Source organism: Mya arenaria, chromosome 15, assembly GCF_026914265.1.
Source record: "Mya arenaria isolate MELC-2E11 chromosome 15, ASM2691426v1".
Lineage (NCBI taxonomy): Eukaryota > Metazoa > Mollusca > Bivalvia > Myida > Myidae > Mya > Mya arenaria.
In genome coordinates, this window is record NC_069136.1 from 17,046,408 (window position 1) to 17,065,032 (window position 18,625).

An 18,625-nucleotide genomic window follows, 5' to 3' on the forward strand; every position below is an offset into this window, starting at 1 on the left:
GTTAGTACACAGTTTTAGCCATAATTAAAACATTAATTTTGGAACGGAAATATGAAAATCTGCGATCTAATTTTTTGTCAGCAGTCTTCAATCTCTGGTTTGCAAATATTTACGCAAATATTTGCTCATTCCAATCTTCATGACAAAAATTTAAAAAAAGTTGTAAAAAAGGGTAAATCCGTGAGAGTGCAGCTTTAAATATAAGCTAACTATCTAAATTTTTCCCCCAATGTCCCACCTGATCCTCATTTTTCTGTAATTCATCCATTAGTATGTAGAATAAAACGATCCATTTGCACCAAAAACCTTGGATATATTTGGAATGAAAGGTCATTAGGTCAAGATTGTGTAATATAGTTCTGCTCCCTGAAAAAGGCATATGGTTGAAAATATTGGTCTGGCAGTCGTTCAGTCGGCACAATAACACTAGATGTATTGTTTTTTTACATTAAATGGTAATGGTTCAGGTTTTCTAGGTCAAGTACATAGTCCCCAGTGTTTTAAAGGTTAGTATGTTTAAGGCTATGGTCCTCACCAATAGTGAAAAGATCGTCTGTAGAATAGCTTGATAACGGTTTGACCTAGGACGACGAAACCTCTATGGTTGGTTGGACCACAAGATGACCCTCATAGTCTTCTGTCAGTAGGTAAAAAACGAAGGTCGCATACTTATGATGTTGTTTGAGAAAAAAATGTTCGTACACTTTTGCACAAAACTTAGTGGTAGACTTTATCCGCAGTATAACTTTTGAACGGTAAATATTATATACCCCATACCATAGCACACATAACATAGTTCCGAAAAAAGAAGACTTAACTTGCAAGATAAATGACGCTAATAAACGGAATAAAAAACAACTACAAAAAGTTCCAAAAGATAATTTATTAATATTGTATGAACATCAAAAAGACGTAGAATTCAAAATGGACGGGCGACATTGGTTCATTATAAATATTTGGAGCACATTAAACAGATAATTAAATCAAAGAGAGGCACATAATGACAATATAACAGATAAAACTTCAATTTTTATCAACATTTCCAAAGATCTATATATGTATATTGTATTCATCCAAATATTTTTGCATTGATTTCGAGAAAAGATAAAGTTTTAATATCTAAATTTCAAAGTACTTAGTGTTAGCTTTGGTGTTAAGAAAGCAAAGTAAATTGTTGGTTGTTTATCTAAATATACTTAAACTATGGGTATTATGATATTCTTCTCAAAAATGTTTTTTTGGAAACAAAAATGTTCTCTCATTTAAAATAGCATGACCATCAAATTTCATAGCATAAAATAAATAAACAACATCAATCATAAATAGCCCATGTTATAAACACAGGTATCACATGAACACTTTTTCGAATTAGTATTCATAATAATATATAATCTTAAATCTATGAAATATATTTTGAGTCCAAGAGCTTTATTGGTATTTGACGTCTAGGCAAAGCATGTTTCATTTAGCAAATAAAGTTTTTTTAAAACTCGATTTGATTTGTGAAAGTCACTAAATATTTAACTGAATTTCCTGATCTTACGATATCATTGTCATACGCAATATTATGGTCGTACGCTTGTTGGTCAAGTTTAAGTGTTAAACAATATGTTCTATTCTGTGCAGTCGATAAGATGGCCCCTATATCTTTGCATTTGACACTCACGAGATGCATGTTTTTTTTATAAAATGTCAATATCACAGTGTATGTATAAATATAGTTTAACAATATCTTATATGTAACAACTCTTACCGGGACATTCAAAAATAGAAAATAGAGAACTCAAAAATGATGCTGTGCAGTTACTTAAACGAAGGCTTATAATGAATTATGCATTGTGCAGAAATATTTAAAAAAAAAAACATGAAAAGAAAAAGAGTGAAACATTAACATATCAATTTCTGCTTAATAATTATATGTCCAAAGCTCTTGCTGATAAAACAACAAATATGGGTTTAACGCATGCTGATCGGTGTTTTATTTCTACTTGATTTAAAACCGTAGATGATCAAAGTTGAATGTATGGAATATGACAGCGCATTGGTTAATGTATCAAGAAACTCATAGGTCATAATTAAACACACAAAAGCATTGACTGAAAAATGCTTTTTGAAAAAGTATTTATTTATGGATCAGTTTTTTCAAAAAAATAAAAAAGTACTTCAATTCATCGCATCTTAACACTTAATTTCAATCAGAACAAACTACCAATTTTCATTAATTGTTACAGTGAAAAGGTTGAAAAAACTATATAACATATCACAGACAAGTTATCTCTTTTAACAAAGCTGAATTAAAATAAAAAAAGATGTTTCGATCAATAATGTAATGATTGTCTTACTACACATACTTCTATAATTTTACTGTTTTAATACTTTGTAATTGTCAAGAAAACCCTTGCAAACATGATACAATAAACAAGTCAATTGTCACTTTAAATGTAAATGTCTGAAATATTGAAAGAACAGTATCAAACAAAACTTATATAGTGTGTCTGCTTCAAATAGTTTATAACATCAGCACACTTAATAGAAAATAAATAATTTCATATGTTCTAAACATGTAAATGTTCAGAAAAATTCATTTAAAAGCATCATATTCAGATCGATCAAATTATAACATTCAGCATGTCTGCTATAATATATATTGTTCATATAACTGTAACACACATCTTGTCTGCTATAACTTATGCACAATTTCGACACACAATAAACAATTTCACTGGTCCTATACATATGAATATGAAGAAAAAACATTTTAATAATATCATCATATTATCAAGAAAATTGATATTTTATAATTATGCTGTATGGTATATTTTATTACATCTGCACAAACAATAAACATTTTCACTTATCTATACATGTGAATGTCATGGAAACTTTAAGGAACATTATCATATTAAATAAAAACATAGCATAAAGCTTGATTGATCTCAGACACCACAGTTTACTAAAATAATAATACTGGACAAATATATACTTTAAAACCAGTGCAACGCAACGAGATGCAACTGCTCATTTTGAAATTGAAAAGGGCTTATGAGCCAGAGTTGAGAGCTTTGCTATATATGTGTTTATTGTCTCTGGCAACAGAAGTACTGTTTCTTACTTGAATCTTACAAAACATACAAGCCAAAGTCAATAAATAAATAAATTAAAACAACATATAGTTGCAACCGGATGAACAATATAAACAGAAATAATATAAATGTAAGACATCACATTTGTACATTGTCATGTCTGTTACTGTTATAATTGTGGAACAACCACTCGTAATAAATGAATTATAAGAGTTATAGAAAATGAAAAATCACATAACATATTTAAAGATATAAGTATATGCCACGTATAGGTTGTGGTTCTTGTTTACTTCTTCTTAATAGTTTACCCATTTTATAATGTCATAAAAAGCCATCTAGTATGTTCTTTTATATTGATAATGTTCGAATGGCATATGCTTATAAAAGTCTGACTTCAGTTTACATTATCAAATACATAACACAGTTGCAAGTGCTGTATGAAATCACAAGGAGTGATACATCTAAAACAACTTGTACGTTTTGAATATGATTTGAATTATTTCACAAATCATTTATTTTTGTTTTTGTCTAAGATCAACCTTATTTAAACTCATTAAAGCTGTATAATAATTACACAATACTTACAAAACCAAAATACCTAATACCTAAATATCAGCTAAAGGCAAACTTCAGTTTTTTAAGTTTTGTATGTCTTTTTAAAAAACAAATGGTTGCTCTAAAACTATTTCTACTTTTCCATCACTAAACCATTCAAGGGTTACATAAATCATTCACATTTTATGACAAGAAATCTAATAGTGTCATGGTATCATGTATTTGTGGTCATTGATTCCAGAAAAAGTATGTGTCATTTTTAGGGTTTGGAGTCTACAACAATATCGAATGGCGAAGATATAAAATAAAAAGCAAAGTAACACAAGCTATTACATAGTATTCTTTCAAGAACCAATGATCCTGTTTTGTTCACCATGTTTTCCTTGTATACTTTAGAGTTTATAGGTTTTTATGTTCCCTTATTCCCATTTTTCTTGTGTGTCTGTTCCCATTCCTGTTGGCGCTGTTTTTCCTTTGCTCTTAGATGATCGGCCTCCTGAAAAGTACATGTCACATTTGTAATATTAACTTTATACTGTAAAACCAGCATTGTGGATGTTTTGATTTCTATTTTATGCGTGTAAAAAACCCATACACACAAGAATACTATATTCTGAACATATTGTCAGTGTACCATTTCCGTCATAATAATGCAATACAGTCTACCTTTTCTTTTATTCTAAAGTGTGTAACCTATTAAAGCATAGTTCCTTCTTTCTAAGGTATGGAAAACTTTAAAGCAAAACTGTTCTTTCATTCTAAAGTATGGTAAAGTATTTAAAGCACAACTGTTCTTTCATTCTAAAATATTTAAGCACAAAGATCGTTCTAAAATAAGTTATACATGAAGACAAAACTAGTCCTTCATGTTCATTAATGCAATACAAGAGAGCCTAACTGTTCGCTCATTCTAAAGTATTTAATAAACTAAAGCCTAACTGTTCCTTAATCTTAAAATATGTAATACCTTAATGTTTAACTTTCTTTTCATTCTGAAGTAAGACATTAATATAAGCTTACCCTTTGTTTCATTTTTAACATGTATCTGTTGATTCATTCTAAAGTATGTAAACTATTAAAGCTCAACTGTTGCTTTGTCAGAAAGTATGTAATACATTAATGCTTACCTGCTCTTTCATTTTAGTAACCAGGTAGTCAATCTGCTGCTGGAGGTGTTCCATTCTCTGCTCGTTCGTGTCTTCCTCATTCTCGAGACTCAGAGCTCGATTCAGGGGGAAGAACTCAAAGTTGTTGATTGTCAGCTGGAACGGAGGTATTATATGCATTAGACGGAATTCAAACTGAGTATGTATACCGCCGATATACAACGATCAATCTGATCAGTAAAATTACTTTAAATTAGGTCTTCGATATGTTATATAATTAGCACACCACATGGTCTTATTTAACAATTAACATGTATTTCCAAATGCCAATACACCATCTGCACTGTACATCCTCCCGAGGCTTTATTTACTACATCAAGCAAAGACCAATCATGTGTGTTGCTCCTGTACTTACGAGTTTGTAGACAAATAGCTCAAGAGCTGAGTAATCATTAGGCCGCGTCTCGTCCAAGTGAATGAAGAAAAACAGGTACGCCCACTGGTAATGCTCCTCCTTAACATGCTTTATGAAACCCTGAAATGTGCGAGGATAACATGTTCAACTAGTTCTCATTTTTCTCGGCCCATCATGCGTATTTTTTAATAAACATGTATTACACAATGTGTGTAATTGTCACTAGTAATACACGTACACCAAGTTTTGTATGTATTTCATTAATCGTTTTTGAGATATGTTAAAACAGTGTGCATGGTGACAACACGCTATGACACTACCTCAACATTTCTAAAAGCTGAAATATCAATACTCACGCCTCCCTGTCTTTCAAAATCATAACTCTCTCTGCTACAGATGAAACAGTTGCTTTGCATATCTTTGTCGATTTCCCACTGAAAAGAAAGCAATGTAACATTTTAAGATCTGTGATGAAAGAAATGGCATAGATATTGTCCAGACCATTCAGAATAAAATAAAAGTTAAAACTTACATATTTTAAAACGATTGTGAGACAAGTTATTACTACATTATATTAATAACTCTCGTTGGCACGATTTTACACGAGTGTGGTCTTGTTGTGTGGGGGAAACACCAGTCCCCGGAGGGAACCCACTTGTCCGGCGTGGTGACCACAAACCAGAATAAGATATCATAATTATATACCGGTATGTGTGTTTATTTATGTTATTATTTATAGTTTATTTTCTATATTATGAACATGTGTTTGTAATATATCAATTTTTAGATCACAGGTATTTTTTGTGTCTTGAACAATCTAAATACGTTCAATTTTAGGTCACATCAAAACAAAATCACTCACCTTAGAATCTCTCAGCTGTGAGAATGTATCAACGATGATACCGAAGATGATGTTCAGGCCGATGGTCGTAATGATGATGAAGAATGAAACGTCGAAGAACGTAATTCCAATGGCCTGTTTGAAGTCGTCTGACATGTTGCCTTCAAATTGCTGGTGGATAAATAAAAGACAATCCGTCATTACGAGGCTCCATTATTAACAAACGAGGTAAACATTTATAACATCCAGGGGCCCGTTCCAATAAAGATCGTTTGGCTTAAAATTGTGAATTCTCCAGGAATAACACCGATTTGGCTTAAACTACGTTTTGTTATTTCAAAAACAAATCAGAAGAACATTTAGACTATGTTTAGTGTTACATAGCACCATTAAGCAGCGTAAGGTTAACGAAGAAGACTCCTTGTTTCTTGTTTGTGATGTTTTGTTTTTGTGTTCTATGTATTTGGCGTTTACCTTGTGCAATTAAATGTGGTTTATGTTTAAACATTTGGCTATTGAGCTTGTTTCTGTAGTTTTTCATATAAATGTTCTTATTGGAACGGGGCCCGGAATCTTAATCTTTCTAGTAAAGCACATAACAGATTAACATTATGTCAATATTTGGTTGTATAAAAAACATGCATACGCCGATATATATATTTTTTTTATCATTTTCATACTTATTATGTTTTCCTAAAAGAATGATTTTTTTCTAAAATCAATTACTTCTGACAATTTGTTTTTCTTTTCTTGTAAAGTATACAAAACATACTACAGATTATGTAGACATATTATTTATTAAGAATACAGAATTAGCTACATACATTTAGAAAATAAAGAAATGAGAATGTTATACATTGTAAAAGCATTTTTTATAGAAAAAAATGACAACATGCATTCAGTAATCTTATCAAACAGACAATAAAAAACTGAAGTATGAAATAGTGATTTCCAAATAATGCAGAGTTAACAGCAGATGTATACATCTGAATGATATTTAAAACAATACAACTAAACAACTGCACTTCAAGAACAAGCAACAACCAAACTCTAAATTACATATAGGCTTCTGCATTCCGAATTTGTATAAAACTTGAAAGATTATAGTCTACCTTTATCCTTAGGCTAGTTTGCACATTTTACTGAATTGGTTAATACTATCAATTGGATACATATTCACCTATCAAAAAAACTTTTAACTAATTTTGACCAATCCAAAGATTTGACTAGTTTTATACAATTGACTGCAGTTACGCAATAAGCAAGCTTTAATGCATGTATCAGTTTTGTCGAACCAGCGGGCACACTCAGGGGATTAAGACGAAGTGCAAATACTTTTACTTTACTCCTGTTATTCCCTACACAAGATAAAGTTTTCTGCAGCGGTAATAAAATGAATTTTGCAGATAACAATCATAGCCTCATAGTTATCTATTGTCCACATCCCAATCAGCAGGAGAATTTTTCGGAATTACTGGCATCATAGATGTTCCAAGAAAATAAATCATTCGGAGAACAAAAAAATGCCAAGTCTGTACGTAGGTGGGCTGTCTCATCGGGCAAGTTAAAATCCTGCCTGTCAGAAATCACCTGCTTTCTGAAATCTGTACGCAGTGTGGCAATCCAACCGGTTCAAATCATATCTGTCGGTAACCACCCGCTGTCCTAAGTCCCCTATATGCATGCTACTACCAATGCGACAAAAATGATAGGTGCATTACAATTATTATTTTCCTGTATGTTCTATGTAACACCAAAGGGCGAATTAAATTTGCAAAGGCGATGAAAATATACTGGTACAGACAAGCTAAAGTCATATTTCACCATATATGGTCCCCCAACAAAACCGTGATGTAGAACGGAAATATAACATTCATATATTGTTCTACAGTGTCGTCCATTTTCTGCATTCCACAACCATTCACGGTAAAAGGCAAACACAATCAAGGCATATATGTAGAACACTGCCAGAAATAAACATCCCACCATAAGTAATGAACGACCTGAAAGTGATATAATCGGCTTTAAAAGGCACATACCAAGAGCCCATCATTATACAAGGTTTTTAATGTTTCAAATTGCTGTTGTCTGCTCGGTGGTTACTGTAAATGTTTAAACGATTCAGTTACGCTAAGTCCTCTGCTGGTAAACTTAGGTTGAATAAAGGTGCCTATCGAGCCAAGAAGTAAGCAATACAAGCAAGAGTTGAATTAGTTAAGGCCAAATTGAAGGTTAGGGGAAATCATTCGCCACAGCAAGTTGCAAAAAAAACCTCCCAAAACAATTAACAACCAATTTCAAGTATTAGTTTTTACCGAACAAAACACCAAACAAATCAACGAAGAACGATAACTGAGCACACTACAGTCAGCATCCCTGAACATATCAAAACTCTGCATGGTTGTATATACAGTAAGAATTTGGGATTTAACGATGATTAAGTTATTATTGCAGAGTTTTTATTTCTGTCCCTGAATTCGGCGATAGTCGATTATCGCTAGAAGTGAAATAACAATACACAATATCATTTTTATCAAAATTGTTGAATTTCCGTTTCCATTTGTAAAAGAATCAAGTATTCTTACTCATTATGGATCTCTCAGTGATGACTCTAGATAAAGTTATAACAGCACTCGATAATTACTAAAGGCTACTTTGTGAAATAAATAATATATTCAGTCCAAGTACGAGCACATGAATTGTGCTTGTCCAGCGTTATCATGTGACTAGTTAATGTCTATATTGGTTAACAGTAAGGATAATTGATATCAGGGTGGTTCTGTGTCATGTCATCAGCGTTATTATGTGACTAGTAGATTTCTCCAATCAATTCGCCTTAAACATCAAAGATTCTTTCAAGGATTTATTTACACAGGAAAAGACAAAACTATTCAAACCACACAACTCTGTCAATTTCAACAAGACGTTTCATTTGCAGCAATTATCACACAACGTATGACAAGCAGACGCTAATAAAACAAAACAATTCAGAAGAGCAAAACCTTTCAGGCTCAAAATACCACCAAATATGTGTTCTTACAGCATACGCGCTATCAACTAGAGCGTGGTGAACGATTGAAACAAAGCACTCGTAAACTGTTCGACAATGGCGACCATTTTCCGCCAGCCATCTATCTCCGTAGAACGCAAACAATACCAACGAATATATGTAAAATATTGCCAGACCCAAGACTGCAACTAACAGAAGAGATCGTCCTGAAAAGTAATTATTTCATTTTGTTCAGAATTTCATTTTAAATATTTTGTTCACTTGTAGCTTCATTCATCGTGCATGTGGAATAAATGTCGAACTATGTTGAGTGTGGAACAAATGTCAAAACATGTGTGACATACATACACAAATTACAAACTGACAATTATACTACGTTTTAATTTTGTGATTTGAACAAGTACAATACAACGGAGACTGAACAGTGATGCTTGCAAAATTACGCCTTACATATACAGAAACAGTTTGACCAGACACCTAATGTTGTTAGAAGATCATTGTATATTCATGGGTACAGTCATGTACTATTTTGTTTAAACCAGGTCAACCAAAGACCATGTGATATCGCGTGGTAGTTATTGGATACTCGCCTAAATAACTGTAAATTACTAGTATCAAATATGAAAACTGTTTATAATGCCCTTAAATCAAAAAATGAGTTCCCACCGGAGGGTTAAGGACGATCAAAATACTGTGGACTAAGATACACTGCAAATGGCACATGGAAAGCCTTGATAAGGAGATTTTCAAGTACCAAAGAGAATATTTGCAAGGGAATAGTCAAACTAGGCTGCCATATCCTATTACCATCTTAGCTTAGATTTACCATTATCTTAATTTTAAAAGGAGAGACGGATAGGAATCACTGAGGCATGTCTTAGAATAAGGGTAGGTACTTTATTTAATTCGACCTCTTTCAGGTCTGTCAACATCCGATCAATCAGAAATTACTTGCTAAAACAATTAGAAAACATATGCGCTGCCATATCAATCTCTGTGAAAAGCATTGAAAAGTGCCAAACTTGCAATCTTTAAATTAATAATAAGAGAGGGGTAGGGTGGAAAATGAATATTGATAACAACACAACATATTACAAGACAGAATGTTAAATGACAGCAGAAACCAAATAAGAGAAAAGGTGAGTCCATATTATTGGGGAGGTCAATGAATGGGTGCAACTAAATAACAGTTTACACTACAGGGTTATACACGATGTTAGCACATATAACATTAAGTGAGTTTTAAGAAGTGGAAGGACTGTTCGGACTTTGTTCCCATGGCTTACCGTATAGGGTCCTTCAACCAGTCCATGATGGATAATGGACGTTAAACACTCGTAAATAGTGGTACAGTGGCGGCCGTTCTCGGTCGACCACATCCATTCTCGATAAAACGCAAATAAAATAAGAGCGTATATATAAAAGATGACCAGACCGAGAAGGGCGACCATCAGTAATGACTTTCCTGAAATAAAGCAACATGTGTAGCTTAGGGTATTCTGGGAATGGTGCAATGGGTGTGGCAGGCATGACCGCTCCCATTTGCTGATGTGCAATGCAAGTGGGAAGATCATTGGTCTTTCTACATGTGCTCATGGCTTACCGTATATGGCCCTTCCACCAATCCATGATGGAGTACAGACACAAAACACTCGTAAATGGTGGTGCAGTGGCGGCCATTCTCGGTCGACCACATCCATTCACGATAAAACGCAAAGATTATCAGAGCGTATATATAGAAGATGGCCAGACCGAGAAGGGCAACCAACATTAATGATTTCCCTGAAAGAAAACAACACTTGTGGCTTAATGATAGTATCCAAATACCCGGTAACCCCATTTTATTTTTGTATCGTTTGAAAAGGTTATAATGCCTTCTTATTGCATATAATATGTATGAAAATGTATAAAACAAAATAAATAAATATATTGCAGTTTGTATTTTTGTTCTTTATTTCTAACGAAATCAAAGGTTAACCATTATTTTTTTTTAAATATTTTAGGTCATAAAAGTTTGTTGGTTATATTATTTTAGTAAATTTATTACATACTTTTTTCTACTACTAAACCTATTCGAATGATATCAAACTTATATGTGGTCCGAAGGCATTTTGAATTCAGTTCATTCAATATCATGTAGATCTGCATGTATGCCTTACTGTAGTTCATTACTCACTAAAACCACTCCTTGCCTTGTATAAGTGTTATTGCCTATGACCATAATTAATCAGAAAACCATTTGACCACTATCACCACTATGTAATTGGTTCATCTAACTAATTGCTTCTTTATCTTAACTTTGCCGTCTTTGGAGACCAAACAATTTCATTTTTCGATCTTCAATATATCCAGTAGAATGTTTACACATTACAGTTTTACATATTGATGACACCTTCAAAGTCATATCAAAACAATCAGGCATAAGATAATTATACAAATAAAGGAGTATGAGACATAGCCTCTAAACATTTAAAAAGCATATGAACATCGGAAACTTAATACATACAAACAGTATGAGAAACAAATATGATATCTTTATAAACGATTTACAAATGGTGTTGTAACAAGAAATATCACACAAGTGTTTAATACCCTCAGAATTACTGCCTGGACACAGAAATGTTCAATTGTTGTGTTTGTGAATCAATAACGATCAGCATGTACATTATAAAACTGACCAACATTCTGCTTTTGTTTTATTAGACTTACACAACATTGTTCAGATCATTTGTGCTATTTCATTCCACCAAGTTAAGGGCCATAACTCTTATTTAATGTTGTGAAATGTCTCCCAAATTGCAGGGACATAATTTTCCATGTTGACCAACATTAAGTTTCTTGAGTGTAGGTGCATTACTTTTAAAGCTACATGCACAACACAAAATAGACCATTATTTAGCAGGTCAAGGGCCATTTATTTTATAAGAAGAGAAATGCTAACACATTTCAAGTGCCCGATTTCTTATGCTGATCAACATTCATATGAAGTTTCATGACTGTGCGTATATACATGTATGTTTTATTTTTGGAGCTACAAACTGTGTGACAAGACCGGACATGTGCAACTCCTATGAAGCCCTCAGATATCTATCCGAGGGAATTATAATCAAACACTGCATGAGACAAATATAATAGCCTTAATTAGTTTGTATAACTTTTGAACATAGGTACAAGTTCAGCTAGGTAAAATACTATTAAACAAATGTCATACGAAATACAAAAGCAAATCTCCATATATGAAATAAAACTTAAAATATTTAAAAGCAGATTGTTTAAAAAAGAGAAGGAAATGTATCCAACATTTAAAAACTTTTATTTTATTTCTTAAAATAAAGTAAAAAACTTCAATAGAAACATAAAAGTCATACCATTTGTTGTAACAGCCTGAATAACTCTCTTCAGAAGCTGGTTCATCTCCGTAATGTGGAGCAAGTGGAAGGCAAAGAAGTAGCCATCTGTAATAGTGCCGGCTATGGAACATCCTAGGAACAGCTGGAAGGTAAACAATTTTACATTCAGTGTCAATTCATATTAATATTTATGCCAATATTTTCGGGACAACTAATTGTAGAGCAAACAATATACTTGAGTAACTGTTAAAAACAATGAGTGTAGAAAACTTTCTTTGGAATCTTTACAAACGATTTTAATCGACACATCTGTGAAAAAAAGTGTCAAAACATATGAATTTTATACATGTTGATGTTCTGAAGTAAAATTAGTCGAGATTGAAATTTAACTGAAGCATTTTAGTTACGTTGGTGCCAGAGATACTGCATGTTTTTTGGCTAAACGTACATAAAAAATCATAATATAATTCTATTCACAAAAGAGCAATACACAGCTTACCACATAATAAATGGTTTTCACTCCATATGCCTTCATTTCTAGATGTGATTCACCCTGCTTGTCATTCCACGTACCCTCACTTTCATCTTCTGCTTCATGTTTTTTCCTAAAATCACAAAGCTTAGTATAATCAGCTTAATAATTAATAGCAGGACATAATTTCTCTAAAATACAATTGTGTTTAAACATTATCAAATTCTATGCTTTAACAATTCAGCAATTATATACAATATGCATGTGTTGCTTTAAATTATTTAGATTTTTATTTCTACTATGAAATACTATGTCGGATATAAGAGGAATGTTTCCTTGAAAGTTACACAATTAGTTTATAATTTCATTTTCCATGGTAAGAAAATAATAAGATAATTTTATGATTGTTTTTTTTAAAAGAGGGCATGTGCTCCTTTTTATTTTTTTGAGCTTATTGGACGCCTTTACCCAGTTTTTAACCTCTGATGGTGGTTTCAAGCATAGAAAGGCTGGAATGAAATCTACAGATTTTTTTTTCCAAATTGAATGCATTAAGTACCTCTCTCCAAAATGTCTTACCTGCACACACTGACTATGTCTGCGAAGGAAGGAAACGTGGGTCTGTTAGATACCACATAGCTGATGAATATCGCTAGAGACAGTAAATTGTGTATGCCCCCAAGGACATAGATGGCAGTGCTGCCACCTGAAAATCTGTACCCGGGTATGTAACTGAAATTAACAAAGTAAATAAAAATATGCCCTTTCCTGTGCTTTAACCATTGAGATGAGCTCTGAATGGTCATCGATGCATGGCAAAAATATATTAGAGAATATGCTTTAAACAAAGAGTAAAAACATAATTATAATGATTTTGAGCCATGCTATGCTAAGATATAGTATATAATTAATAAGTTGGGACAGATTGAGAAATGACTTAAAAAGCGGTTTTGTGATATTGTGGCCTGATACACTTAAACCAATCAGCAATCACCACCAATGAGCAAAACTTATGATACCAGAACCCCAATGGAAATAATCTTCAAGGTTTTCATGGGTCATCCTAGGTACCAAATATAATTTCTCAGTTTTGAGATTGCTAATACATATATTGAATATTTTGTATTCATTAAGATATCCAGATTATATAACTAATGCTTGTATTTTAAAATTTAGCATTTGTGATAAGTTTTGTGATGTTTTGAGGTACATTGGAGCTCTATTCTACATTGTAGCTCTATTCTAATGTTAACGTTTTTTAAATCTACCGAATTATATGTAACGATGTGTAAATTGAGTGTGTTTTAACATGAATTAATATATATATCAATCAATTTATCGGGCAACATGTAATCTGATCCATGTCTCTTTGTTACCTTGGTTTAGTGTCATCTGCCTCCCAGGTGACGAGAACTACCATAGTGATGGCAAGTGTTATCAACATCACCATGTAGTTCAGAGGCAACCTGAAAAACGCAGAAACATATATGTAAGAGTGATGGCTAACATAATTAACAGAATGATCGCAAATAAAATCAACTTCACCATCTTGTTAAGATGCAACTTGCAAAACCAAAGAAAAACAGTAGTGGCTAATGAAATCAACATCAGCATTTTCTGTGTTGCAAAACACAGGTACAGGTATGTCGGAGTGGTGGCAAATATAATCAACAATGTTGATTTTGCATGTTGCCTCTTGGCAACATGGTGATGTTGATTCAACTTTACCATGTTGCCAAGAGGCAACATGCAAAATACAGGCAAGTCAGAGTCTGGCAAATGAAATCAACATCATCATGTTGTTCAAAAATAACTTGCAAAACATAGGTAAGTTAGAGTGGTGGCAAATGTTATCCATAAAGTGATGGCAAATACAATCAACATAATGATGGCAAATATGATCAACATAAACATGTTGTTCAGTGGCAATCTGTAAATCACATACATCAGATGGTAAATATAATTGACATCTCTATATTGTTCACAAGCCACCAGTGAAACACAGAAATGTCAGAGTGTTGGAAAATATAATCTAGCTGGTAATATGTGTACTTAAGATTATGTAAATATCTTGAGAGATTTTGACTTATAGCCAAGGTAACAGGTTTGCATAATGATAAAGCAGATGATGCTACCACCATTGACAATCCAAGCATTGACAATATCATTTCTGCAAGAAAAGACAAACTAAAATTTTATTGTTTTTACATAAATTACTATTCCTCCAAAATGTAATTCCTGTGAAAAAGATTTTCTTACATAAATTTTACTTTCAAATGCAGAAAAACACCAATAATGACATCATTTCCAGTTACTTTAGCAGGTTTGTTGCATCATCTCTTTGCTTACCACATCTTTGTAAGCAGTCTGCCAACTGGGTTTGCATGCACTCTCCGCTGATATTTGATATCCTTTATGATGTCACTGGACCAGTCCATAAAATCACGAATCTTGTTGCTGGGTGATGTGCGGTCAACCTCATATTTGAACTTGTCTTTGATTTCTTCTCTGAGTACTTTCTGTAAGTTAGAAAAAAGTATAATATAACTTTACATTGATTTCATTGAGAGGTTTTAATTTGAGATCTTTAAATGAGACATGAATTGTTTGGCATCAATTATGTCATGCAGTGATTCAGTGCCATTTACCAGTAATAAAACATTTTATATAACATTTAAAAAAAATCATTTATAAGAATTTCTAATGCAATATATTTTGTATGTTTATTGTACCTTGTCTTTGACTCTGAAGTACATTTTCTGCATGATGTCGTCCTTCACGATTTCGATGGACAGTGTGCTGCCCTTGTAGTAGTCAAATGCCGAAACCTGGTCCTCTGTCTTGAGGATTGCTGTGTAAAATTAATATAAGAATTAAATTAAGAGACTTTTGCAAGTTTTCAGCAAAATAAAGCATATTACCTCACATTTTCAAATAAATGTTAACGATACAACTCTTTTCAAAACTTTTGATTACTTTTATCATTGTTACAAAATACCAGGAATTTAGGAATTATTTTGTTCTGTATGAGACCCTTAAAAAAGGGAAAAAGTCCCTTTAATTATAAATGCCAATGCTGACCTTATAAATAAACTGATAAGCCATATTTTAAGGCATTTATTACATAGCAGCTTAGATGTTAAGACAAATCATAATTTTTGAAGTTGTCATTGATCATAGGGTATCATTGCTGCACATATTAAGGAGTGGATGTGAAAATGGTTCTAATTGATAAAATATTTTTGCTTCCACCAATTGATAAACACAGTGTAGTAGTTAACAATTAGTTTAAATGACAGTTATGCTAACACAAAGGCTTTGACCATACCTCAGCGCAATTAATAATTGAATGCTCCTGTTGACTAATGAAACATCAAAAATTCTGACCTCAGAAAAAAATCCTGATTTAACTCAGAAACAAAACAAACAGTATGTACATTCACGCGTGACTGAAGGGTCAAGGTCCATCTTGCGCGCAATCAGGTGGTAGTATTGGAACCCCACACCCTGTAGAAGGTTGTCCAGCTCTTCATCCTCACGAGACTGCAAGGTCAAGGTCACATTAAAGGTAAAGGTCAAATTATAATGGTGTAGGTGACATAAAATCTAGGTCAAGGTCTGCATTAAGGTAAGAAGTCACTTTATGAAGTGTGGTGTAAATTTATTTTTGTTTTATTATCAAATTAACATTACAAATTATTATATAGACAATTGCCCAAGAGGTCATTTAGGTAATTTAATCTAATGTCTATAAACTGAATGAAATTAAAAGTCTATGTGAAAAAGAAAAATGGAAAGAACATGATTGCAACATTATTAACTGTATGTCACTCCTTTACAGTGTGTTACAAAAGCAATAATGTTCAATTTATTAGACAATATAATTTGTATCTGTAAGTTTTCTTTATCAATTGAACTTAAATGAGATGTATCTAAATTAAAAATATGCAGACACAAAAAGGCCAAAAAGAACAAAATCAATGAAGATTTCTTTTAATAAACAAAATTATATAGGGAATTTAAGTGTAAGTTTAGAACAGTTAATACATTATAAATACACATAAACCTTCCTGCGTAATGTTTTTATTTAGAACTACATGTAGGAAATAGACACAAGGAAGAACACATTAAAACTTTTGATTGTTTCTAAGCAAAAAAAACATTTCAAATGTTTTCACTGTTTATGTTACTTATCTCAAAAAACAATGTTTTTAAATTAAGTCAACCCCAAAATGAGCATGAATTTAGATAAATGAAGAAATGGAAATTCTTATTAAAATAATAAGAAATCAAATTTAATGGTATTAATTACAGCTACAAGCACAACATTCAATGTTAGTCTGTGTATTTGATTGAAATATCATGTAATTATTAAAGTGAATGTATGTATAATTATACATCTATGTAAACATTAAATTAAGCAAATTAGAAATTGCAGATTATGATAAAATCAAACAATATATCATTGTGGCTCAAACAAAAATAAGCCTGTGTGAAACCAAGAACTGGTGGTCTATTTATGTGACCTAATCAACTCTGGGGAGGGATGGGGGGGGGAGTATCCTCAGGAAGGGTGACTTGGGGGGATGGGGTGCACAGTTTCTATTATAAGGGTGAGCAGGTGTATAAATTTTGGGGCAGCTTGAATCTGTTAGCATAATACAGAAGGGATTAACTCATTTGGGAGTCAGGATAAACCATTTACCATTTGATGAGAGGAGGATCTACGCTGTTATTCAAGAGCAACAATTAACAGGAGGTAATCAGTTAATTCAACCTTATTTATTTTGCACACATTAATAAGCTGCACGATGCAAGTGAAGCTTGAATCAAGCTTGAATCCACCGGGTTTAAACCAGAGCTCAGGTATTCATAACACATTTTGGTAATTATAATAAGTCATTTCTTAACTTATGTCGATCTCCTAAAAAAATATAGTCCGATATAAAGACACGAGTCCAAGTGTTTTAAACATAAAAATATATAAATTGCATAAAAGATACTTAACTAAGGAAAATGTCTTAAGTTAGGAAATGATTCAATATGTTTTATGAATACAGATGGTGGTGTCCTCATTTAAGAAGCCATGAAAACATGCTCCTAGCGTTGGGCTGAAGCCCATATGACATCTTGGGCGAGAGGCAGACAACTACATGAACACCTGAATAGACACTTCTCCACCACTTTTTAAACCCCCTATTAAACTCAAGAGATATAATAGCATTAATGAGGTTCACACTTAAATGTTTCAAACGAGAAATATTACCGGTATATGGATGTCGACCAAAATGGGGTTTCACATGCACTATAATAATGGATCTGATGTTATGGGATAATGTTTCGCATTTTGTTACACATGCAATGCGATTGAAACAGTAACAACGATACCTTTTTTCTGTTTTTCACTAATAAACGTGGCTGTTAAAAATCATGTTTACAAATTATAAACTGTGTTAATGATTTAGAAGCAGACAACATGTCACAGACCATCAAACATGTAAAAGACTGAATATTTGAATGAAAATCACACGCTATACATGAAGTCAGATGGCAGTTAATAAGTAAACATCTTGTAAGATTCACTATGAATAGTCAATTGACTTTGATGACATGAACAATTTCGTTAAATATTTCAGAAGGTGTACTCCAGGAATCAAAACTGTAGTTGATATGCTGTATACAGCATATTATGATGAGTGTTCAATGCCAAGAAATAGACGAAATTCCAACTTACGATGACCTCTTGTGTGTCAATTAAGACAAGAAGAACACACTCTTATGCTACAACGTGAC

At 32.6% G+C, this 18,625-nt stretch overlaps 1 protein-coding gene across 15 annotated transcripts in view; it reads right to left on the reverse strand.

The window, feature by feature from the left end:
* Positions 1-3,850: 3,850 nt before the first annotated feature.
* Positions 3,851-18,625, reverse strand: part of LOC128219771 (inositol 1,4,5-trisphosphate receptor type 3-like) — a 96,611-nt gene continuing 81,836 nt past the window's right edge. For 10 of the 15 annotated variants that reach the window (XM_052927752.1, XM_052927751.1, XM_052927749.1 and 7 more), the window contains 13 exons: positions 16,270-16,375; positions 15,565-15,683; positions 15,182-15,351; positions 14,209-14,298; positions 13,412-13,564; positions 12,860-12,965; positions 12,379-12,502; positions 10,297-10,475; positions 6,022-6,171; positions 5,516-5,593; positions 5,160-5,279; positions 4,766-4,900; positions 3,851-4,134 (listed from right to left, as the gene is read on the reverse strand). In XM_052927752.1, the coding sequence (XP_052783712.1) occupies positions 4,048-4,134; positions 4,766-4,900; positions 5,160-5,279; positions 5,516-5,593; positions 6,022-6,171; positions 10,297-10,475; positions 12,379-12,502; positions 12,860-12,965; positions 13,412-13,564; positions 14,209-14,298; positions 15,182-15,351; positions 15,565-15,683; positions 16,270-16,375 (1,617 nt within the window). In that variant the 3' untranslated portion in view covers positions 3,851-4,047. Of the gene's footprint in view, positions 4,135-4,765; positions 4,901-5,159; positions 5,280-5,515; positions 5,594-6,021; positions 6,172-7,824; positions 8,004-9,040; positions 9,217-10,296; positions 10,476-10,613; positions 10,793-12,378; positions 12,503-12,859; positions 12,966-13,411; positions 13,565-14,208; positions 14,299-15,181; positions 15,352-15,564; positions 15,684-16,269; positions 16,376-18,625 lie in introns of all 15 variants that reach the window. The other 5 variants (XM_052927762.1, XM_052927763.1, XM_052927748.1 and 2 more) reach the window with 3 other exon arrangements.